The sequence below is a fragment of the Peromyscus eremicus genome, chromosome 22 (assembly GCF_949786415.1).
Source record: "Peromyscus eremicus chromosome 22, PerEre_H2_v1, whole genome shotgun sequence".
NCBI lineage: Eukaryota > Metazoa > Chordata > Mammalia > Rodentia > Cricetidae > Peromyscus > Peromyscus eremicus.
In genome coordinates this window covers 19,103,589-19,129,339 of record NC_081437.1, presented here as the reverse complement: position 1 = coordinate 19,129,339, position 25,751 = coordinate 19,103,589, and the positions used below count along the sequence as shown (strand labels likewise).

General features: G+C 36.0%; 1 protein-coding gene across 5 annotated transcripts in view; it reads left to right on the top strand.

Annotated features, from left to right (window-relative positions):
- Nucleotides 1-25,751, top strand: part of Birc6 (baculoviral IAP repeat containing 6) — a 183,650-nt gene that overhangs the window by 67,077 nt on the left and 90,822 nt on the right. For 2 of the 5 annotated variants that reach the window (XR_009375738.1, XM_059248551.1), the window contains exons 21-36: nt 272-405; nt 1,272-1,418; nt 5,241-5,428; nt 6,179-6,502; nt 6,656-6,755; nt 8,745-8,959; nt 9,604-9,812; nt 10,231-10,577; nt 11,417-11,636; nt 12,146-12,279; nt 13,766-13,903; nt 16,152-16,279; nt 20,569-20,700; nt 21,846-22,061; nt 23,085-23,268; nt 23,616-23,771. Coding sequence is in view for 4 of the 5 variants with exons in the window: in XM_059248551.1 (XP_059104534.1) it covers nt 272-405; nt 1,272-1,418; nt 5,241-5,428; nt 6,179-6,502; nt 6,656-6,755; nt 8,745-8,959; nt 9,604-9,812; nt 10,231-10,577; nt 11,417-11,636; nt 12,146-12,279; nt 13,766-13,903; nt 16,152-16,279; nt 20,569-20,700; nt 21,846-22,061; nt 23,085-23,268; nt 23,616-23,771 (2,972 nt within the window). In the remaining variant the exon portion in view is untranslated. The remainder of the gene's footprint in view (nt 1-271; nt 406-1,271; nt 1,419-5,240; nt 5,429-6,178; nt 6,503-6,655; nt 6,756-8,744; nt 8,960-9,603; nt 9,813-10,230; nt 10,578-11,416; nt 11,637-12,145; nt 12,280-13,765; nt 13,904-16,151; nt 16,280-20,568; nt 20,701-21,845; nt 22,062-23,084; nt 23,269-23,615; nt 23,772-25,751) is intronic. The other 3 variants (XM_059248553.1, XM_059248552.1, XM_059248554.1) reach the window with 3 other exon arrangements.

The window sequence follows — 25,751 nt, the reverse complement described above, 5'->3', positions numbered from 1 at the left end:
TTTTTTTTTTTTTTTTTTTTTTTTTTTTTTGGTAATTTTTGTTTTCTCCCTCTCTTACCTTGGACTGTAGAGAACAGTCTTGCTGTGTTGACTGCCAGCTCACTTGAGTCATCTTTATCAACTTTCTGGAGAGTGTATTGGAATGTAGTTTTCTCTGGTGTCCAGTGAATTTGTTGCCCTTTTTAGTCAAACTGCTTTTGAAACAAAATAGGTAATTTCTTAATTAAATGACTAAGCAGTAAATTGTTTACTTTATTATTTCATTTCTCAGATACGGATTATACAGCTCACCATTTGATCCAGTCCTTTTTGATTTGGAGATGAATGGCTCTTCTTGTAAAAATGTATACAATAGCAGCATTGGTGTCCAGTCAGATGAAATTGATTTATCGGATGTTCTTTCAGGTACTGACATCTTTTATTAAGTGAATAAAACACATATAGTTCTGTATTATTTTATTTATCTTTCCAAATGTTAGGTACTGAGTTTAAATTATCTCTCCTTATTGTAGCTATTCCATTTTGTCTTCAGAATCCTAAAGTGTTTTTTTTTTAAGAGCTTAGACATAATATCTATGAACTATTAAACCATTTGACTTACTATATTAATTTCTTTGTGTTTTTTCAAAAAACAAAAGCAACTATGAACAGAGTACATTATGTTAATGGTCAGAAATTTCAGAATTTTGAATATTTCATAAGTGCAGATTAAGGATCCTTTATAGTGAAGTATGCCAGTATTAAAAACACAAAAAAGCAGTTTTCAAAATTTAAAACAACTCACAGTCCAATGTGAATCGTTTTTTTTTGTTGTTGTTGCAATTATTTCATTGTAGTTTTACTGCTCAAGAGATTTCACACATGTGTTACGTGTCTTAGTACCGTGAATCCCTGCTTTTATTCAGCTTTACTTTTTTTTTTTTTTTTTTTCCCCCCCCGAGACAGGGTTTCTCTGTGTAGCTTTGCGCCTTTCCTGGAACTCACTTGGTAGCCCAGGCTGGCCTCGAACTCACAGAGATCCACCTGGCTCTGCCTCCCGAGTGCTGGGATTAAAGGCGTGCGCCACCACCGCCCGGCCTCAGCTTTACTTTTATATGAAGGATGCTAGTGCCTTTGTTTATAGATTTGCTTCATGTGCCTCTTTTTTAAGTAGTTTGTGAGGTTTGTACATCTTATGCTAATTCAGGTTGGTGTCGTAGTCATGATTATTGCTACTTCATGCCTTTTATGGATTATCTCCGTGCATTATGAGCTTTTTCTCTCTGCACCAGGCAATGGAAAAGTCAGCAGTTGCACAGCTGCTGAGGGAAGTTTCACATCTCTCACTGGACTTTTAGAGGTTGAACCCCTGCACTTTACTTGCGTGTCAACTAGTGATGGAACCAGAATAGAAAGGGATGATGCAAGTACGTTTACTGGTATATACCTTCTTTTATTACATTCTTTATGTAGTAATGTACAAAAATTATATGCACCTATTTAAATATAAGCTTATATATATAAAGTTTCGATCTCTTCTGCATGGTGAGTAGAAGACGTATGAGAGAGAGGGATGTTTGGAGGGAATACCATGAGTCATTTTGTGTTGTATCAAGGTCAGTTCATGGATTTACTCAGTAAAGTACTCCTTTAAGTCCATTCATTTTTATATGTGCATGCATTTCTAGGAACTTTTTATTATGAGAACTATCAACCAGATTGAAAATAGAAAGAAGAGTAAGGTAGATACATATTTCCATATCTGTCTTCAGCTATTTGATGATAGCCAGTTTTGTTTATAAATTTGATATCCTTATGTTGCTTATTATACTTAAAGTTAGCAGTAGTTTTGATTGGGTTTTACCTGCCTCTAATCACTGGAATACTGAAACCAGACTGGGCTTTACAAGAGCCTGTGTTAGTGAGGTCTTGGAAGTGTTGCAGTGATGAACACTGTATGAATGTGGTAAGTATGTGTTGGTATTGATCAGATAAGCAGCTTCTACATTAACAGTTAAGTCTATAAGTCGTGCATATGCTTACCATTTACATTTTTTTTTCTCTTAGTACCCCTTACATTTTTAGGATTAATGTATGTTTATAATTCTGTTTTGGCTTGAAAAATCAAAATTTTTATAATAAATATTTGTGTTTTAACTGGGTGGCAGCTGCACACGCCTTTAATCTCAGAAGCAGATGGATCTCTGTGAATTAGAGGCCAGCATGTTTTACAGAGTGAGTTCCAGGACAGCCAGGGCTACACAGAGAAACCCTGTCTTGAAAAACAAAAACAAAAGAACAACAAAAAAGAATATATATATTTTGGCCTAAGTCTGTATTTCCTTCGTAGGAGGACTGGAATTGTTTCTTGAACAGATTTACTGGGTACCTTATTTAAGCAAGTGCCATTTTAACCTCTCCATAGCTCAGTGGTAGATGCCAAGTGTCTCAAGAATTTGGATTAAGTTCCTAGTCCTGTCAAAGAAGCAGATTAAAAAATACCAACAGTATTAAAAAAATACCAGCAACAGGCAAAGTCACAGTTTATAATCCTGAATGTTGGTTATAGAAAGGATACAGTTTTAAATGAATTTATCAGTTCATTTTAGTGTGTTTTCCTTCAAAATTTTCTTTGTACCTTTTCATTGTAGAAATAACCACTAAGTTTAGTTTATAAAGTGTGAAGATGACACTTCAGATTTAAAATACATATATATATAAATTGAGGTTCTAGTAAGGTCAAGATTTCTTTGTTTCTTTTCACTGTGGTCATTTCATAAAGCTTATAGAAAACTTTTAAAATTAGAAATGGTGATCTTTTCTTGGAGCCCGTCATAAGATTATGTATGAATGCTTTTTTTAATTTTTAAGAAAAATTGTGTTTGAATTAGTAATGTTTTGAAGAGGTTAAAAAATGTTTAAGTATTTGGGTGGCTGAGATAGCTCGGGGTAAGAGCACTGGTTGCTCCTGCAGAGGCACACCCATGTTTGGTTTCAGCACCTACATGATGACGCACAGCCATCTATAACTTTAGTCCTGGCACACCTGACACCCTCTTTTAGCTTTCATTGGCACTAGGAACTCTTGTGGTAGGTACACTTGTACATATTTAGGCAACATACTCATACACATAAAAATAAAGCTTCAAAAAATTTAATGATAAAGTATTAGGTGTGAAAAACTGCTGTTTGTATCTCTGGTTCATCCTGTCTTGCAAAGCAAGCAGTGGAACTATTTCTTTTTCCCCTCATATAGGTAGTCTCTGCATGTACTATTTGTATTTTTCACAAACCTAACTTTTGCCTGAGTTTCCCTACTTTTAGGAATTGACTAATGAGTACTACTTCCTCACTTTAGATTCAGTATCTATAAATGGGAATATAATGGTATCTCATACACATAATAATACATTAGCAACTAGTATTCTGCTTAATTAACTCAGTTGTTTTGAAGATTTAATTAGTTCAGATAAGATACATGATTACACTGGCTCGGGTTCCAAACCCAGTTCTATCACTGTGAGCTTAGCTACTTTGTCATTGTGTAATCAACTGAAGATTGAAGTCATGACATTTGCCTCATGTAGTTAATGATCTGCTAAGTGTGGTAATTCATTAAGAGTTTCACTAAGGTGCTGGGCATGCCATGCCTTTAATCCCAGCACTCAGGTGGCAGAGGCAGGTGGATCTCTGAGTTGGTGCCAGCCTGGTCCACATAGGAAGTTCCAGGACTGCCTAAGCTACACAGAAAAACTGGAAAAAAACCAAAAAATAAAAAAGAGTGTCATTTAGTGGTGTGTACAAAGTGTACTGTCATTACAGTAGTTACCCTTCCCCAGTGGATCTTTTCAATAAAGGGCTGCAATAATACAAATATTAAAATATTAGTACTTTGTTAGACTGACCTTTTGTTTTATACTGATGTGCTAGAATAAGTTATGAAATTAAGCTTTTACATAAAATTTTCAAAACAATTTTTATAAATATTGAATGGAGAAAGTGTTCATTTATACTGTACTGCTGAATTACATTGAAAAGGTGAAATTTTGCTTTTACTGGGGAGAATGTAAGTACTTTGGGCTGGATTTGACTGTGTGTAGTTGATGTTCCAGTGATCTGGAGATAGAAAATAAGGCTTTGTATATATTCTCTGCAGTCCTTATCTCTGTCTAGTCTGTAGGTTAAAATAAGGAGATCAAGGCTGGGAGATGGCTTAGCATTTTAGAGCAGTTGTTGCTCTTCTAAAGGGTCGAGGCTCAGTCCAGTATACACACATGGTGTCATAAAACTGCCTGTAAGTCTACTTCTGGGGACTCCATTACCTCAGTATGGCAGGCAAACATATTGTGCACAGTCATACATGCAGATAAGACACTTATTTACACGTAAAAGAGAAGAACTATGTTTTATTTAAAAGAGGATTTAAGCGTCTTTCTTCTCTTTAATATCCTTAAAATTTAACACGATCCTTTTTTCTTTATCTTTTTTTTTTTTTTTTTTGGATTGTCAAGACAGGTTTTCTTTGTGTAACAGGTCTAAGTGTCCTGGAACTCACTTGGCATTGGTTACCACTCCCTGGCAAAATTTAACATGATTCTTGTTGGGTACTTTTTCTTTTTTTGGTATCCTGGAACTCACTTTGTAGACCAGACTGGCCTCAAACTCAAAGAGATCCACTTGCCTCTGCCTCCTGAGTTCTGGGATTAAAGGAGTGTGCCACCACCACCTGGTTTTCTTTTTATTTTTTGATACAGCATCTTACTATGTTGCCCTGCTCCAAGTGATGGGATTAAAGCTTTTTTGAGGACTTAGGGTTGTCAATGTATAATAAAACTAATGATACTGTTAAATTTTCTTATGTTCATATTATATAAGACTATTTTGGTTTTTGATCATGTGCAAATTTCTTCTATACCAGAAATACTTGTGAAAAGTAATGACTCAAATTTTTGATTTGAGATTTGTTCTACGACCCTCTTAGATCTTGAGTATCAGTATCAGTATCAGTAACAGTGTTCATAATCAGTATCAGTTGCAGTGTTCGTATGTATATGGTGATACTGGTGATTGAACTCGGGTCTCTGAGCCTTTTAGGCAAATGCCCTGACAGTGAATGAAATCTCAGCCTTTTTTTTTTTTTTTTTTTTAAGTCACATACTGAATATAGTTTTAATGTCAAATTGTGTACTTTAACCATGTACTTCTGTGAGCCTTTTCTTCATCCTGGTGTCTGTGTTTGTTTTTTCCTTGTCTTATGCCAGTGAGTTCCTTCGGGGTTACTCCTGCAGTAGGTGGACTATCATCTGGGACAGTTGGGGAAGCCTCGACAGCCCTGAGTTCAGCAGCCCAGGTAGCTTTGCAGTCTCTCTCTCATGCAATGGCTTCAGCCGAGCAACAGCTACAGGTGCTGCAAGAGAAACAGCAGCAGCTTTTGAAGCTTCAGCAACAGGTTGGAGACTATTTGGCTCTTTGTTCATGCTGTCTCTAAACTTCAAAAGCTGAAAAGTACTGTAAAAATGACCATTATTTTCATAAAGGAAGTAGATTATTCAATCTGAGCTAATCGTTTGCAACAAAAAAATTGAGGTAAAGTCTTTGTGATATGTTTAAATGTATTAAAATTATATGAATGAATTTTATTTAATACATGATTGAGAGAAAATAATACTTTTTGTTCAGTCTTGAAGTTAATTCTATGTTTAAAAACTCTTTGAGAAACATTGTAAAGTTACCAGTTACTATTTCCATGGAATAGAGAATATAGGACATTAAAAAGACCAATTATATTAATTCAATTCTAAGTATAGCAATAATGATAATATGGTTTATAGATTTTAATTGCTGACTAAATGCAAACTTTGCAAATTGCTCTTGAGAACTTAGATTAGTCAGCATTGATCTATTTTTGGTTCATTTTGTTTTTAGCAGAACCTGGTTTTATTATTTACATTTAATTGTTCTGCTTACTTTTCATCTTTTGCTCCATTTCTAGTTCCCTAACATACAGGAAATTTGTAGACAGTATTTCCAGACGTGTCCTCGTGAGACAGTGCTTCCTGTGTTGTTGAGTCCAGTTTCATCTTCATGTAACGAGGATCTAGTTGATCTGTCTAACTTCATTATATGGAATCATAGAGTGTTCCTCACAACTTAGGTAGTCAGGATTCTTCTATAGGTGTTGCCTTTGTTTCTTTTACAGAAAGCAAAGCTGGAAGCCAAGTTGCACCAGACAACAGCTGCAGCAGCTGCAGCAGCATCAGCAGCATCAGCAGCAGGTCCTGTTCACAACTCTGTGCCTTCCAACCCAGTGGCTGCCCCTGGATTTTTCATCCATCCGTCTGATGTTATTCCACCTACTCCAAAAACAACACCACTTTTTATGACTCCACCACTCACTCCACCCAACGAAGCAGTCTCTGTTGTGATTAATGCCGAGCTTGCACAGCTTTTTCCAGGCTCAGTCATTGATCCCCCAGCAGTGAATCTTGCTGCACATAACAAAAATTCCAACAAGTCTAGAATGGTAAATGATGTTTTCAATAGATAAGAATTTTTCTTTTATAAAATATTTCAAAATGTGTATCAGGAAATGAGACTAGTTAGTTTAATGCTATGGTTAGACGGTTTTTTTAGAGCAAGAGTAGTATCGGTACATTTACATTGTTTTCTTTTGTAGAATCCACTTGGTTCGGGTCTAGCCCTTGCAATTTCTCATGCCTCACATTTTCTTCAGCCTCCACCTCACCAGTCCATTATTATAGAGCGAATGCATTCAGGTAATTCTTTCATTTCTAAAGTTATTTTTCCTTCCTAAGTCTGTTGGCCCTTTTATGACTTATTGCAAACAAATCACATTTGCTATTAAGTAAGTATAGTCTACCAAGAATAAGAGCCACAGAAGTTGTATAGGTTGGCTAATTACATTGGAAAAGTGAGATTATTCTATCTAAATCTTGCCTATTGAAATATGAATGATGCAAATAGTCTGCTTGAACTGTAGTTGCTCAGTTACCATTATACTGGAAATAAGGCTGAAAGGTAGTGTCTTGAAACTAGCATTATATCTATATTTGTGTCACACAGTATTTCAGAAATCTGTAATTGGTGTGGGAGTATGCATATTTACAAATAAATCTTAGCTATTTTTTACCTTCTAATTCTACTAACTTTAAGTTCTATATTAAAGCAACAGCAAAATTTTAATATCCTTAGGGGGAAAATGGACATAATATATCTGTGCTTTTCATTATATTAACAATTGAATCTTATTTGTTTAAAAAGAGAGAATTTAAAGCTTATAACTTTCTCTTAGTATTTTCTGCCCATTTAATTATTAATTGGTCGGAGCTTTGTTGCTGATAACATAGAGGGAAAATTGTTGCTCTGTATGCATACAGTTGTTCATACTGTACATGGACACAACTGCATCCTATGAGTCTGTGAGGAAGTGAACTAGACTTTTATTTATTGTTTCAGAAACCATTGTAAATTACCTTGTTTTCTTCTAACATAGTTCTGTCAAACCAGCACTATTCTTCTACATCTTAGTCATTTTTTTCTTTGCAGAGTATAGAATCCTAAACTTCCCCTCATACCAATTTAATGAAAAAGAATTATGGTGGTAATAACAATTTGCTTTTCCTTTTCAGTAAAGAGGTTTATTTTTGTTGTGTATAAGATCAGAAATAGAAATCTGTTCTCAACTTTTTTGATATGGTGCAGACCTAGAAAGACCGTGCTGTATTCATTCTGGGGCAGCCACTTGAATTGTCTGTATCTTTTGGAGGCCTTTCTTCAGGCAATTTTTTAAAGCTTTCTTTTTAATTTGTGTACGTACACATGTGTCTGCTTGAGTGTATGAATGGTGTGTGTGTGTGTTTGCCTACATGCTGTCTGTCTTGTCTGTCTTTGTGCACATGAGTTTAGGTGCACACAGAGGGTGGAGGAGTTGGATTTTTGTGGAATCAGAGTTAGACAGTTCGTTGTGAGCAAGCAGCCTGATGTGGGTGCTGGGAATCAAATATGGCTCCTGAAAGAGCAGTATGTGCTGTTTTTTTTAATAGACGAGTCACTTTTTGAGACAGAGATTCTCTGTGTAGTTTCCTGGAACTCACTTTGTAGATCAGGCTACCTCAAATTCTGAGATCCACCTGCCTCTGCCTCCCAAGTGCTGGGATTAAAGGCATGTGCCACCACTGCCCAGCCTATGATTCATATTTTTTATTGGTACTGTTACTGTGTAATTTCAGCCATGCTTTACTACATATTAAACCCAGTATATTAGACTCTTGTTCCAGAAGTTAAACAAGACTCTTACAAATGAAATTACATCTTGGTATGTCTAATCTGTCTAGTGGAGAAATTAAAACAAAAAATGTTCCATGTATGAGTAAAAGACAGATTGGGACTTTATTAGGTGTACGTTTTAATGCATTCATTGATTTAATTGTTAAATTATAATGTTTGAAATAAATATGAGATTCACTTTGTAGCTGACTGCTTTCTAATTAACAGTCTTAAATTTTTTTACCTCAGGCTTTCAAAACTCTAGGAGATATTTGTTAAGAGATCAAATCATGTACCTTGACATACTAAGCAACTAGAGAATTTATGAATAAGTATTGATAAAGCTGTTTTTATTATTTACCCATTTGTACTTTAATAACTTAATTTTTTAAAGAGAATCCTTTACTCTATTTTTGAGTATATAATTTGGTTATTTGATCCCTTTTTTGGTGGGTCACTTGCTTTTTTTTCCTTCATAGGAGCCAGGAGATTTGTGACCTTGGATTTTGGAAGACCTATACTATTGACGGATGTACTGATTCCCACTTGTGGAGACTTGGCCTCCTTATCAATTGACATATGGACGTTAGGAGAAGAAGTGGATGGAAGGCGTTTGGTAGTGGCAACTGATATAAGCACCCATTCACTAATTCTTCATGACTTAATACCACCACCTGTGTGCAGATTCATGAAGGTAAAGAACTTCAAGAAAGTAAATGTGTATATTTTCCATGTTTCTTAGTAATACATTGACATATGTATGGTTAAAGAATTAAATCTATATTTTTTCAAATATATAGTGTAGCATGAATCTTAAAAGTTCTTATTAATAAAAACAAACCTGAAGCCAGGTATTGGGGTGAATGCTGGAAGATCAGAGAAGCAGAACAAGCCACAGCTTCCTCGCCTCACCAGTTCCTCAGCTGATCCTGTTTCCTCAGACTGGAAGCCTTTGAGTCCTCCTCCAAATGAATCTCAGCTGAACTGCTTTTCGAAAGCCTAAAAGCTTAACCAGCTCTAGTTCCTGGTCCTCACGCCTTATATACCCTTCTGCTTTCTGCCATCACTTCCTGGGATTAAAGGCATGAGTCACCATGCCTGGCTGTTTCCAGTGTGGCTTTAAACTCACAGAGATCCGGATGGATCTCTGCCTCACAAGAGATATGATTAAAGGCGTGTGTGCCACCATTTTCTGGCCTCTATATCTAGTGGCTGCTCTGTTCTCTGATCCCAGATAAGTTTATTAAGGTGCACAATGTATTTTGGGGAACACAATATAGCTCAGATTTTTTTATTGTATCACATACGTGTTTGCTTATTTTCAACTCTTCATTTCAGATAACTGTCATTGGACGTTATGGAAGCACAAATGCCAGAGCAAAGATCCCATTGGGATTTTACTATGGACATACCTATATCTTGCCTTGGGAAAGTGAACTGAAGTTGATGCATGATCCTCTAAGAGGCGAAGGAGAATCTGCCAACCAGCCAGAAATTGACCAGCATTTAGCAATGATGGTTGCTTTACAAGAAGATATACAGTGCAGGTTAGTGGGAAATTGCTCGTATATTTTTAAATTATTTTGGTACCTACATAGAAAGGAGCAAAGGGAGGATGGATAAGCATGTGTCCATTACAACAGGGTTGAAAACATGAGAATATTGTTAGCTAATTGATATTATTGTCAACAGTAGTTTTGGTGTTTTGTTTTCTTTAAGATAGGGTCTCTATTTGTAGCTCTGGGGGACCGAGAAGTGACTGTGTGGACCAGGCTGTCCTCCAGCCACAGATTGCTGCACCCCTTTGCCTCTAGGGTAGGGGGATTAAAGGTGTTCTCCACAGTACCTGGCCCAACAATAATTCTTCATAGTAGTTGTTCTTTAATATATTTTAAGAGATGTGCTTTTTAGTGTGTAGATACAGAAGAAGACTGAAGGAATGACTTAATTTATTTTTACTCATAGATATAACTTAGCCTGTCATCGTCTGGAAGCTCTTTTGCAGAGTATTGACCTTCCTCCTCTCAACAGTGCAAACAATGCACAGTACTTTTTGCGAAAACCAGACAAAGCAGTTGAGGAAGACAGTAGAGTTTTTTCTGCTTATCAAGATTGTATTCAGCTACAGCTTCAACTAAATCTGGCTCATAATGCAGTGCAGAGGCTCAGAGTAGCCATAGGTGCAAGTCGGAACACATTGAGCGAAACATCAATTCCAGAAGACTTAATCCAGACATCATCCACAGAGCAGTTACGCACCATTGTCAGATACTTACTGGACACATTGCTCAGCCTCCTTCACTCTTCCAATGGTTTGTATTTGCTCAGTGACTTATTGAGACTAATTCATTATGTCTCTGTTGCATGTTTTAGGTACATGGTATTAACTTTCTGAGTTTTTGTTTTGTTTTGTTGGTTTTTAAATTATTGTATAGTGCTGGGGATTGAGTCGATAGTTCATACATGCTAGGCATGTGCTCTTCACTGACCTCTATTTCCAGACTCTGCTTTCTAGAAATTTTAATTTGATATCCTGTTTAATATATTTATGAAATTTTTGTAGATTTACTCATTTATTTTCTCCTTAAAGATTTTTGTTGTTGTTGCCATGTTAGGGCTTGCCACATGGTAAATGGGTGTCTTTCTACTGACTTCATCATCATTTTATTTATTCTAATGTTTCTTATTACTTTTATTAATTTCTTAGGTTTGTTTTATTACTGTACATCAGCGTGTGAGTGCCAAAGTATTAAGCATTACATAAAAGTAGAATAGTGAAAGTATACTGACCTAATACAGTAGTGGTGTTTTTTAGCCATGAACTATTTGTGAGTCACTCATTCATGTTTACAGACTCCCTCTTAAGATACCTGATCTTTTTCTCATTTATACCTACTCCCATATTCACGTCAAAGGCAATTTGATAAACCTAACCACAGAAACAAACACAATGTATGTATGTGTTACCTCATGTGTTACTGCTAAATATTTTGCAGGTAAATTCTCTATAAAAGCAGTAAATAGTCACAGAGTAAATAGAATGCAGTTGTCTACTGGTTGCTGAGGAAAAGATGTGTATGTAGGTGTACTGGTGTTGAAGCAGCACCATACACTTAGATAAGTCGTTTTGTGTGTTTCTTTCTTGTAACAGGGCATTCTGTTCCTGCAGTTTTGCAGAGTACCTTTCATGCCCAGGCCTGTGAAGAACTCTTTAAACACTTGTGCATCAGTGGCACCCCAAAGATACGCTTGCATACCGGCCTTCTCCTTGTTCAGCTGTGTGGTGGCGAGAGATGGTGGGGCCAGTTTCTTTCTAACGTTCTTCAGGAATTGTATAATTCAGAGCAGCTTCTCATCTTTCCACAAGATAGGTAGGTTGGAGATATTAGTGGTGTTTATTGTAAATGATTTTTACTTCTACATTGTTAGAGTGTAAAATTTTGTTTACATGGATAGTAAATATGGAGAAAATATAAAATAGGTCTTCTCATGGTTTTGGAAGTACTAAGTGAAGGACATGAACTCTAATGTATATTACATAATATAATATATGGTACAGCTTGTTCACCTTATTTTTTCTGGATAAATCTATGGGATTTTATAAGTCTGAGTATGTATTTTTTATATGATCATGCCATGCCTTGTGTATTAAATGCAATTTTTGAGGCTCTGATAGAGTCTATTCTTAGTTACGTATCTGAATTTTTAGGGGTAGCATTAGGAAATACAATGAATAACTAGAAAAGAAACTCATTTTATATCATTTCTTCTGATGGAAATCTTTTTTACTAACCCTAAAATATGATGGGTTTTAAGAAGCAAACACTTTTTATAATCAAATGTAAATCCCACTGTTCATTTTCTTTGTATCTGTTCTTAGGGTCTTTATGTTACTTTCCTGCATTGGTCAGCGATCACTTAGTAACAGTGGAGTACTGGAAAGCTTACTTAATCTCTTGGATAATTTATTGTCACCTCTTCAGCCAGAGTTGACCATGCACAGAAGGACAGAAGGTATTCTATAAAGTGACTGTCTTTAGTATGTATAGTTACTAATAGTACTGTTTGTACAAAATATTTTTTTAAATGTAAATATATTTGAAAAATTAAAACACCTAAGAAACACAATCTATATACATGAAAAAGTAAGATATTTATATGTGTAACAACTAGTAGCAACATGACCCATGAGGAGCAGGAGCGTCTATTCTGTCCATATTCTGAGCTGAGCTGACTCACTGTTTGCTTTATTTTCCCAGAATCATTGTCTTGCTAAGACTGGTGACACTCTTTTCTTTTACAAAGGGAAATCTAAGTTCATTTCAAGGCATTTGAAATGGGGAAAGACTATTATTGCATTTTGGGAATTGAAAAAGGAGCTATAGATGAAGATATTAAAAAGGCTTACCGAAAATATTTCTTATGTATTGTTTTAATAGTCATTGTACACATTTTATTTTTTGTGATGTAGCCTTTTTGGAATGAATAGCTTTCTTGTGATTCACTGCCATATAGTGTCGTCCCCCCCCCCCGGGGGGGGGGGGTTTCTCCGTATTATAGTCCTGGCTGTCCTGGAACTCCTTCTGTAGACTAGGCTGGCTTAGAACTAACAGAGATCTGCTTGCCCCTTGCCTCCCAAGTGCTGGGATTAAAGGTGTATGCCACCACTACCCAGCCCATATAGTTCTTTTCAGCTTATTATTCAAGTTGTAAATTTGGATTTTTTTTTTGTTAGTGTATTCATTTATCGTGTGTGTGTGTGTGTGTGTATGTGTATGTGTGTGTGTGTGTGCGCGCATGCGTGTTATTTTGTTTATTTTATGCATTCATTCATTTATTGTTTTTTGAGGCAGACTTTGTTGCCCTGTCTGGCCTGAACCTTGATATGTAGACCAGGATAGACTTGAATTCAGGGATCCTTCTTCCTCTGCCTCTTGAGAGCTAGCTGGGATTAAAGTTGTGCACCATCACAGCTGGGTTTATTTTGTTTGTTTGTTTGGTTTCTTTTATATATATACCAGATTTTGCTATATAGATCTGGCTGTTCTGGAATTATATAGACCATGCTGTCTTGAAATAACAGTTATACCTGCCTCTGCCTTCGAAATAATAAACTTTGAAATTTTTTTTTCTACACTATCATAACAAAAATCATACCAAATCTCCTTGTGTGTTTAAACATTAATGCACATTCTTCTGGCCAATGATAGGTCTCATTTGAGCATGAAATGTGGTATAGAATATAATTTGGTACTATGAATTATAAGGTGAGGTGCACATTTCATTTTAGTTTCCTATATGTCGTATACCTTGCTTTGTATCCTGTCCTTTATGAGATTAATTTTTCTACTCAGTTGTGACCATGAATATCTAGTTCTAAGTTATATTGTATTATTTTGGTGTTGGTCATGAAACAGTATGTTCCTTATTTGTAAGATGTTTTCTCAGTTCTCCTTTGGACTCCCATTTACTTGAATATCCCACTCTCATTTCTTTGTAGGAGTCCTAGATATTCCCATGATCAGTTGGGTTGTTATGCTGGTGTCCAGGTTACTGGATTATGTGGCCACCGTTGAAGATGAAGCAGCAGCTGCAAAGAAACCTTTGAATGGTAAAGACAGGGAGAGGTTTCTGACAGGTATCACAAGTTTATAATAATGTGTTGGTGGGGAAATTCAGTGACTCCGCATTTGTTCCTGATCTGGCTATTGGCCTGGAGATACCAGATGTATGTAATTTATGTAAAATATGAGTTAATTTTCTTTAGGAATCTGCTGAAAGATAGAATTTACATTTGCGGACAAACTCCTTTGTCTGGATGTGAATTCTAATTAGTCAGTACATCCATAGATTTCATCCTACCCCATATTTTGTTACTATATAATAACCTAAAAAATGTATTACTATATAATAAGCTAAGTAGAAGTGAGTTTAAGGCAAGGCAATTTTTGGAGGATTTTTAATATTTTTGTTTATATTTGTGGTTATGTTTCACACACACACACACACACATACACACACACACACACACACACACAAACACACACACACACACACTGTTTCTGTGTGTAGTAGCCCTGGCTTTTTTGGTAGACTAGACTGACCTTGAACTCCCAGAGATCTGCCTGCCTCTGCTCCCTGAGTGCTGGGATTTATGGTGTGCAACGTCTGGAGAGATTGTATTCTAATTACTCCATTTCTCCTTTCCATTTTCCCCCAATTAAAATTTTATTTTAATATAGTCTGCCGTTTTTCTTAACCGCTGTTTATTTCAGTTCAGTTCTTTTAATTAGCTATAATTGTCCTTTATGCTTAGATTTGTAAATTCCTAAGATTATTATTACTACTTATTTTTTAGTAGGCTTGGAGCACAAAACAATTTATAAATTAAGGGAAAATCAAACATCCAAGATCAAGTGAATTCTTGCATTTATTATAATTAACAATGATTTTATAAAAAATTTGAGGCAGCTGAACCTCATGTGTAAATACAACAAATATAACTCATGTAAGTTCTATGAGAAAGTGAAAGAATTCTCAGATGCAAGGAATTTATGTTGGTGTAAAAAAATGTGTATGTGAATCCATTTCTTCAGTTATAGGACAAAGGGGTAAACAATAGCATTAAGTTAAATATAACTATAATTTAAAGTTGGACACAGTAAATTGTGTTGTGAAGTCTTTAATTTTCACTTTTATTGTTTAGTATTAGAGAGAAGGCATGGTGGGAGGACATTTTCAGGGCTTGAAGATTTTGAACTAAAACTTGATTAGTGAGTGGCAGAAATAGGAAAATATTTTAAAGTTATGCATCAATGAATCAGAAGAGGTACTCTGCATGATAGAATATACCTTTAATTCCAGCTATTGGGAGACAGAAACATTGGGGTCTCTGAGTTCAAAGCCAACCAGAGCTATATACATAGTGAGATCCTGTCTGAAAATAACAACAAGATCAGAGGAGAGGAAAGTGTGGTTTTAGACCATATTGAAGGAAAGAGCAATGCAGAATAGTGTGGACATGTTCCAAAACACAAAAGTAAATGTAGTTGTGCAGCCTGCCTTTTGAATAATTAAACCCATCTTGGCAGTCATTAATCCAATTAGCTATTTCTAGTGCTTGTACAAAACCTTTTATTGTTATCATTATTTCTTGTTTAGAACACATCAAAGCTATGTTGTTCAAAATCAATCTTTTTCTGGGATTTTTTTTTCTTTTTTTTCTTTTTTTTTAATTTTTGTTTTGCAATACAATTCAGTTCTACATATCAGCCACGGATTCCCTATTCTCTTTGTGAGCTCACTAATGTGATACTTCTTTGTTTTTTTTTGTTTTTTGTTTTTTCGAGACAGGGTTTCTCTGTGTAGCTTTGCGCCTTTCCTAGAACTTACTTGGTAGTCCAGGCTGGCCTCGAACTCACAGAGATCCGCTTGGCTCTGCCTCCCAAGTGCTGGGATTAAAGGTGTGCGCCACCACCGCCCGGCACTTCTTTGTTTTTTAATAAATCCCATTGCAAGATGAAAAAAAAAATCAATCTTTTTGTTTGTTTGTTTTTTCAAGACAGAGTTTCTCTGTGTAGCTCTGTCTGTCCTGGAACTCACCTTTTAGTTCAAGATGGCCTTGAACTCACATAGATCTGCCTGCCTCTGCCTTCCGAGTGCTGTCAAAATGAATCTTAAGCATTGTAACAGAAAGTGTCTGGGATGCTCAAGAAGAGATTGGATACAGATCTCTGTTGTCAGTCATTTGTTTAACCTCCAGAGAGCTGTCTTACTTTCAAAAGCTTTGTTTTGGTTGATATATTGTTATGTTTTTGTTTTCTGGGTATAGAAGTTACTTTAAAGTCATATTTAACAGGATTATTAATAAAAGATTTTCTTTCCAGGTAATCAGTGGAGTTTCATCAACAATAATCTGCACACTCAGAGCTTAAATAGATCATCCAAGGGAGGCAGTAGCCTCGATAGATTATATTCCAGGAAAATCAGAAAGCAGCTGGTTCATCATAAGCAGGTAATGGTCAGTAACTTTGTTTTATTTTGAGACTGTCATTAGGGATCATTGATCTTAGACAAGTGTGGAGCATGCTGCCAGGGTGTTGGTTTAACACTTTGACAACCTTATATGTAAAATGGAAAAAGGTCTACTTTACTTAGTTTTGGTATTCTTTAAACTTTATGGTTCTCTGTTACTACTCTTCAAGGGTTTTGTTTGCCTCTTCATAGGGTTTCTTGACTTTTTTCTTCTTTACTCTGGCTGTCTTTCCGTGCTGCCATTTACCCTGTTTTTTTTTTTTTCCGTACAAACCCAGTAACACTTTCCTAGTGGCTTCCAGTTGACCTTTGGATTGAAGTTGTTTGTCAGCTGCCACTCTACCTTTTAGATTTTAATTTATTGAATTTAAGTTTGTGGGACCACCTGCCCTCTTTCTCATCCAGGATTTCTGCATGTGCTTCTTTCTTTCTTTTTTTAAAAATTCTAAGTGCGTATTTTTCGTCTTTTGCTTGGATAAACAGACATATTTTTCTGACATTAGTACATTATCACTTTCTCAAAGAGGCCTGCTTTGGTCACTGAGCTGGAATAGCATGCCCATGCCACTGGGGTTCCCAGAGTGTTCACAGTCTTCTCGTCATTAATTTGTGTGTTTTTTTCGGTCGTGTTGTATTTTGTTCTTTTACTTTGTGTGGTTTATTGTGTGTACTAATTCAATAAAATATTGGCAGGCAGGTGTGTAGTGTGTTTCCTTTCATGTCTAGCCACTTTTCCTCAGAGTTGTGTTCTATATTAAGTATATCAGTACTTTGCCTTATAGATTTTACTTATTGTTACTTTCTATGTGCATGAGTGTTCTGCCTGAATGTGTGTGTCTGGTAACTGAGGAGGCAGGCCAGAACAGGGTATCCAGTCTCCTAGAACTGGAATTACACATGGGTGTGAGCTGTCATGTGGGTGCTGGGAACTGAACTCAGGTCCTATGCATGAGAGAGCAGCAAACTGTTGTGCCATTGTTCCACTCATAGTACTTTTATTTTTTATTGCTAACTACGATTATATTCTTTGTTCTGAAACCCATTTAACCATTCTCCTGATGATTAATCCTATAGTTTTTTTTGTTTTTTGTTTTCTTTTTTTGTTTTGTTTTTCCTGGTTTTTGTTTTTTGTTTTTTGAGACAGGGTTTCCTAGTATCGTTTTGGTGCCTGTCCTGGAACTTGCTCTTAGATCAGGCTGGCCTTGAACTCACAGAGATCTGCCTGGCTCTGTGTCCCCAGTGCTAGAATTGAAGGTATGCACCACCACTGGCCGCCTAACCCTGTAGTTTTTAAAGATTCATTTTCCCGTTGTTGCTTTGTGCAATATAAAGAGAAAGCACAAACACACACACACACACACACACACACACACACACACACTCTCTCTCTCTCTCTCTCTCCATCTCTTCTCCTTTTGTGTTCACTTGTACCTCCACACTTCGCTTTCATAGGTAGTCATGTATTAGAATGTAGTTCTGGTGTAGGATATCTCATAACCATTTCTCCTGAATCACTATGTAAACATTATTTATCATGTCATTTTTATCTGAAGAATTGAGTTTATAGAGGTGTCACCTTGTTTGAAATCAGCAGGTAGTTATAATTTTTGAAAAATGGTCTCATTCTTGGTGTGGTTCAGTAGTAGACTTATATGTATGCGATAATCTAGGTGCTGAGTTTGATTTCCAAAAAGAAAATGTGTCTTTTCCTTTCTCCCCGAGAAGGTTAGTTCTCTCAAAGTATAAACTGTATCCTTGATTGTGAGTCAGAGTGTACTGTATTGTGTTCTTTTTTGTGTTACTGACTGCATATGTGCCTTTGAGGCAAGAAGAAGGCATTTAATCCTTTGGAACTTGATTGTGAATAGCCTGTGCGTTCTGGGAACTGAACTTGGGTCCTCTAGAAGAGCAGTGAGTGATCTTAACCACTGAGCCATCTCTCCAGCCATTTACTAATTTTTTTTAAAAAAGCTTTATTTTACTTTTATTTGTGTGTGTGTGTGTGTGTGTGTGTGTGTGTGTGTGTGTGTGTGTGTCTGTCTGTCTGTCTGTCTGTCTGTCTTTGTGAATGTATGCCTGGTAAATACAGGTGTCTACAGAGACCAGAAAGACAGTGTTTGATTCCCTAGAGGTGGAGTTTATAAACCACCTGGTGTGGGTTCTGGGATCTGACTTTGGGTTTTCTGGAAGAACAACATGTGATTTTTAACCTGCCAAGTCATCTCTCTAGCCCTGTAATCCTATCTCTCCTAAAAATGAATGAATGAATGAATGAATGAATGAATGAATGAATGAACAAACGAATGAACAAACAAACAAACAAGTAAGTAAGTAAGTAAAACAAGCTGTGTCTGGGCCTGGACTCATGCATGGTTCAGAAATTAAGAAGAGTCCTTGCTGTTTTTGCAGAGGATCTTGGTTTGATTGACACACTCTCATGATATTTCAAATCCATATATAACTCCAGTTCCTAAACATCCAGCACCCTCTTCTGACATCTAACTGCCCCAAGCATACATGTGATGCACATACATATATATATATATAATATATACGTGTGTGTGTGTGTGTGTGTGTGTGTAAACAAAACACTTATAGCTGTAGCTATGTTGATGGTTGTGCTGTGATTTGTCAGGGGATGCTCTTTGTGGGAAATAAACTCTTTAAGTATTTATGGTGATGGGACAGCAGTTGCCATGTTAGTCACAAATAGTTTGGAAACAATATGTATTTCTTTAAGAATTGAAGTTGTAATTTAAAATTCTGTTTTCTTTTTTGTTATAATTATTACATATGTTAGTCTATAACCTTTTGGGGTCATTTTCTGAAACTATTAATTGTAATTAGTTTAGAATTATTCAGTTCATTTTTTTAAATAATGTAATGTTATATTTTGTCCTAAGTTCCTGACTTTTTCCTTTCATTCTTGGCATGTTCTCTCTCTCTCTCCTCCCTTCCCCTCCCCTCCCTTCCTCTCCCCTCCTCTCCCCTTCCCTTCCCTTCTCTTCTCTTCTCTTCTCTTCTCTTCTCTTCTCTTCTCTTCTCTTCTCTCTCTCTCTCTCTCTCTCTCTCCCCCCCCCTCTCTCCCCCCATGTTTTTCTAAGCGTATTTTCATTTAAAATAACTTTCTGCATAGTGGATGGATAAATGGGGAAGCTGGTCAACACATAAAATTGTTACAAGTAGAAAGTGTTTCTCTTTCTCTTTCTCTCTCTCTCTCTCTCTCTCTCTCTCTCTCTCTCTGTTTGTTTTTCCTACAGACTGTGGGCTGTGGTTTAGGGGTAAAGGAGATGGTCTAGCAGTCAGATGAATTGTAGTTAGAGAATCAGAATTGGCTGTCACAGTTGAACACATGAATACAGGAGAATGTTTAAAATATGATTATATTTCATCACTTAATATATGTGATAAGCTGCAGTTTTGAAGAATGTCTTCATTAAAGGAAGTTGAGTAAACTGTTTAAAAAGATCCTTGTTATTTTTTTGTTTTCTTTTTTTGTTTTGTTTGTTTTTTGAGACAGGGGTTCTCTGTGTAGTTTTGGAGCCTTTCCTGGAACTTGCTCTATAGCCCAGGCTGGCCTCGAACTCACAGAGATCCGCCTGCCTCTGCCTCCCAGGTGCTGGGATTAAAGGCGTGCGCCACCGCCGCCCGGAGATCCCTGTTATTTCTTAAAACCATCATTGAATCTGTATTTAAGTGGAAAACATTGTAGGGCCAGTGAAAAGGCATAGGGGTAAAAGCACTTCCTGCAAAAGCAGGATGACTTTAGTTCACGGGGGAGACCAGACTCTACAGCATTGTACTCTGACATCTACGTGTGTGCTGCACACACATGGGAACACACACAAATAAAGAATATTTGAAGAGGCTATTGAACAGTAAGAGAGACATACTCAGACGTATTCATAATATTTACTACTATGAAGTGAAATTCTCATTAAATTCAAGCTAAGAATTCTTCAGCAATAAAAAATATTTTCTCTATGTACTTAAAATAAATAATTATTTTCCAGTATTGAAAAAAATCAGCTTCTATAAGAAAGTTTTCTAATTACCTCCTTTCTCCCATGGGTAAGGAACTTATTAATATTTAGTGATGAATGGAGAAACAATGTTTTTCTTTAAAAAAAATCATTTAAGTTTTATTACTAGGTTATTCAGAGGGTTAGTTATTTATTTGAAGTGTGAATTCTGTAAGAAGTATAATTATTTACATTTTGTTCTTAACATTGATATTTTTAAGATTAAGTTGTTGATTTGTATTTTAAGCAACTTAACCTACTAAAGGCAAAACAGAAGGCTTTGGTGGAACAGATGGAAAAAGAAAAAATACAGAGTAACAAAGGCTCATCATATAAACTTCTGGTAGAGCAAGCAAAACTAAAGCAGGCGACCTCCAAGGTAAGATCTCTTCTTTGCTGTGTAATTGTGTCTGTAATGATGGTTGTTACTACAATAATGATTACATGTTGTTCTTGTCAATACTCAATATCAGAATACTCAGTTTTAATGTAGGAAGTGCAGACTTCACCGCTTAGTACAGACCTTCAGAGTGGCGTGAGAGTAAGTTGGAGATAGAGTGATTATTGTGCAGTCTTAGGAATTGGTCGTTTGACATTGATGGTTCTGTCTATTTTCATGAATCATAAAACGGGTTATAAATACCATCTCCTTATCCTTTTAAAGACAGTTAATATGGAAAGTGCTTGTTGACATTTCTTCGTCCTTCAGTTATGTTTTCGGGAGATTTAGATTTGGAATTAAAACTTTTTTGTATCCAGTGGTGCATCTCTCAAAAACTGTCTTTGCCACATCAGAATTAAGTTCCAGTGATTTTTTTTTAATATAATTAAAAAGTTTTTTTTCTCATGGTGGCATTTGCCTATATTCTCAATATTTAGTAGGTTGAAGTAGGTGGATCACAAGTTTAAGTCCACCCTGGACTAGAAGCAAGACTATTGTCTCAAAATAGAGAAAACAAGAAATAGCCATTAAATTTATTTTCATTAGTCCAAATTTACAAGTAACATTGATTTTCAACTTTAAACTTTTCAAGATTTTGAAATAATTTGAATCCAATATTTTGAAGTGACTTTATTTCTATCCAGTTTGTATTAATTATTCGTGGTATGTTTTGGTAATATTTGTTTTAAATACTGGATTTAATCTATGTTATGGCCTTTGTGCAATTTTGTTGCATATCATGTACTTTAAATAGGAGATGATTTATGTCAGTCAGTATAGATAGCTGTTAATAGTTTCAACTTTTAGGCAGGTGTGATGGTTCAGAACGCCTGTAATCCTAACACCTGGGAGGTAAATGCAGAAAGATCAGAGGTTCAAGGTCACTTAGGGTTGAGGCTGTGTCAGAAGAGACAGCTGATTCAGACAAAACATCACCATTTTTTCTTCGAAGCTTTATGATTTATATGAAAGTTTTGTGCATTAGAAATTTTCTGTTGGATATTTTCATCTCACAGGCGTATATACTGAGAGGTTTCCATTAAATAAACATTGCTCTAAATCATGTCAATTTCTGTCTGCAGCATTTTAAGGATTTGATTCGCTTGCGCCGGACAGCAGAGTGGTCTCGTTCTAATTTAGACACTGAAGTTACAACAACAAAAGAGAGCCCTGAGGTAGAGCCTCTTCCATTTACTCTGGCCCATGAGCGCTGTATCTCAGTTGTGCAGAAGCTTGTCCTCTTCCTCCTGTCCATGGATTTCACATGCCATGCGGACCTCCTACTGTTTGTCTGTAAGGTAAGTCAGTTATGATACAGTTTTTGGTTGATACGAAGAAAAAGAACAATTTTTTTTGCTTTCTGTTTATTTTCCTTATCTTATTGTGCCTTGAAAGATTTTTCAAAAATACTTTCCCCCCCAATTCCTGAGAAAATCAGATGCAGTCTTTTGTTTGGTTAAAACTTGAGGGTTTGCCTGGACAGTAGTGTATTGTCTTTCATTCCAGCACTCTGGAGGAAGAGGCAGGCAGATCTCTGTGAGTTTGAGGCCAGCCTGAGCTACAGAGCTAGTTCTAGGATAGCCAAAACTACACAAAGAAATCCTGGCCCAAAAACCCAAAAAAACAAAACAAAACAAAACAAAACCAAAATTTGAGGGTTTGAAATGTAGATAATTTTGTAATCTATTGTAGATAATCTATTAATTCATATAGGAAATAAGTAAACATAAATGAGATTACTAGGTGACTTTGAATGCTATGATTCCTTTCCTGCAGTTCATTCATTCATTATTTATTTGTAAGTATTCATCCAGACTTAAAACAAGATGCAATATCTGGGTTTGGTGGTTCATGCCTTTAATCCCAGCTGGCAGAACAGGGAAGCTTCATTTGCAGAATGAGTTCCAGGACAGCCAGGGCTACACAGAAAAACCCCGTCTTGAAAATAGATAAGTAAATATAAAACAAAACCAAATACAGTATTTATTCCACAATATTTCTTTGTTTTATTTCATTTTAAATAACTTGATAAAAATCATCTACTTTGAAAACTGTCATGTCAGTGTTTCTATTGTTGTTGTTGTTATTATTATTATATTTAGCTAGTATTTTCTTTTTTTTTTTTCCTTTATTTTTCGAGACAGGGTTTCTCTGTGTAGTTTTGGTGCCTGTCCTGGATCTTGATCTGTAGACCAGGCTGGCCTCGAACTCACAGAGACCCGCCTGGCTCTGCCTCTGAATGCTGGGATTAAAGGTGTGCACCACCGCCGCCTGGCCAATTTAACTACTATTTAAGTATGTGATTTTATGATGTGTTTCAGGTTCTAGCACGCATTGCAAATGCAACAAGGCCAACTATTCATCTGTGTGAAATTGTGAATGAGCCACAGCTGGAAAGACTGCTATTGCTTCTGGTTGGAACTGACTTCAATAGAGGAGACATCTCTTGGGGTGGTGCTTGGGCTCAGTATTCGTTAACCTGTATGCTACAGGATATTTTAGCAGGTTTGTGAGGATTAATTTCTCCTATGGTGTGTCAGAATTAGCTTACCATTGCTCAAGTAATGTCTAAGGGAAATTATAAGAGATTTCCTAAGTGTATAAATGTTGCAGTGGTAACCATTTAAATTCTAATATTTATGATGACAGAGCAGTGCTTTTAATAAATTGCTAGGTTATTAGAATACATTGGTGGGGAAGCCCATATTTCATTATTACCACCAATGATAATGCTGCTCACTAGTTTTTCTGTGACCTTAAGAATCCAATCTGTTAGCTCCTTCATGTGTTACAAAAGGGTAATACAAACATATAAATTATTAAAGTGGTCAGGACTATCCCCTCCAATCCAGGAGAGTTGTTGGCTCCGGTAGCTGCAGAAGCGATGGAAGAAGGCACATCGAGTGATGATGTAGGAGCAACAGCTGGTGACTCTGATGACTCCCTTCCACAGTCTTCTGTTCAGTTGCTGGAAACCATAGATGAGCCTTTAACACATGATATAGCAGGTGAAAATTTTAAATTATATTTAAAATAGCTCTTACTTCTGTCCTTTAAATGAAAATAGGCTTCAAGTTGAGGAATGTTAATGGCATATAAAATTGAATTTTGTATTTTTCTGTTGTTTTGAAAACAGGATTTTTTTTTTTTCCCCCAAGACAGGGTTTCTTTGTATGGCCTTGGCTGTCCCAGAACTAGCTCTGTAGACCAGATTGGCCTTGAACACAGGCCTCCCTCTGCCTCCAGAGTGCTGAGATTAAAGGCATGTGCCACTGTGCTATCATTTCATAATATTCTAAGCATTTTAATTTAGTATAATTTATATATTTCTTACATTTTATAACATTGTAAGTATTTTCATATATTATCTTAGTTTCTTTTCTGTTGCTGTGAAAAATCAATACCCAGACTAAAGCAACTTAGAAAGAAAGCATTTGGGACTGGAGTTTTGGCTCAGCAGTTAGTTAGGAGCACTTCTTTGGTTTTCATCACCCACATAGTAGCTCACAACCACCAATTTCAAGGATCTGACATCCTTTTCTTGCTTATGTGGGCACCAGGCATGCATATGGTGTGCATCTATGTACATGTAGACAAAACACTTACATCCATAAAATGTCTAAACAATGGAAGTGTTTATTTTTTTCTACAATTTGTGGTTTTGTTTCATCACTAGGGAAGTCATAGTGATAAACTTGTTAAGCCGATCACATCACTTCTGTAATCTGGAAGCAAAGATGGATAAATGCTCACTTTATGATTTTTATACATTGCAGAATCTCAGTACAGTTAATGGTACCACCAAGAGTGATTGAGCCTTCACATCTCAGTTAACACAATCAAGAAAATCTCCCACAGTTATGCCTAGATGCTTGACTTTCAGATGATTATAGATCTCAAGGTGACAGTTGTGATTAACCATCACTTACTGTTGAAGAAAATGCAAAGTAGAAAACATAAAAATACTCAGTGATGAAGACAAAGTTGAAAGCTCTTTAATATCCAAATATTGGGATATTATATGTCTTTTCTCTTTTTAAAATCTGTACTTGTTAATTTGCATGTAGGATCCTTTGTGATCTGGATAATCCTTTGCAAAACTAAATTTTGTTTAGTATTGAACAAACATACACTCACACACATATTTTTAACACCCTGCTATCACTTTCAACTACTTGTTGTTCTTTAGTCCTAGGTTCCCTCATAGTGCAGTCTCTTTAGCTGATTCCTTCTTCATTTGGAAAGACTTCTGTCTTTGCATACAGTTCATGTTTGCTGCCAAGAGGCTTATTGTGTACCTACCAGTACAGTAGGACCTTTGCCATCAGTACGCTCTCTTAGCTGGTTATATTGTAGAATGCTTAATTATCATGCACCTCTACCTCTAACCTTTTCTTAATCTAGTAAGGATAGAGAAGGTTTATTGATCTTTATGTACATATATAGAAACTAGTAAAGGCTCACCTTTGCTGGCACTCTATAAAGATATGCTTAGTGAAAAGGAAGGGTAGAAAAGTAATCATTGCAAAGTGTAGAAACTACTTAAAAATTGGAGACATCTGAGAGCAAGGTAATTTCTAATACATAGTAGACAAGTAAATAGTTGTATAACTTAATCCTTTTTTTGCTTTAGCCTGTGTACTTAATGATATTACCTGTAATGATAGTTACAAAACCATAAAAGTATTATGTAGGAGGTGTAACAAAAGATGTATTAATCCATTTTAGAGATGCCAGTAATCATTTTGAAGAATAAAATTTATGCCACTTACTTTAAGAAGAGCAAATAATGTGGTCTTCTCACTAGGAAATCAGATATTGCATTGCTGTTTTCATAGTGTTGTAGAGTGATAAATTTGCATGCTGATTAATACTTATATATAAATATTTAAATATTTTGAAGTGTGTATGTGTATGTTCTATGCAAATGAAATATTTAGTTCAACAACATAAAGCTGTATTTTGTTTAAATTTCGTGTAATAAACTC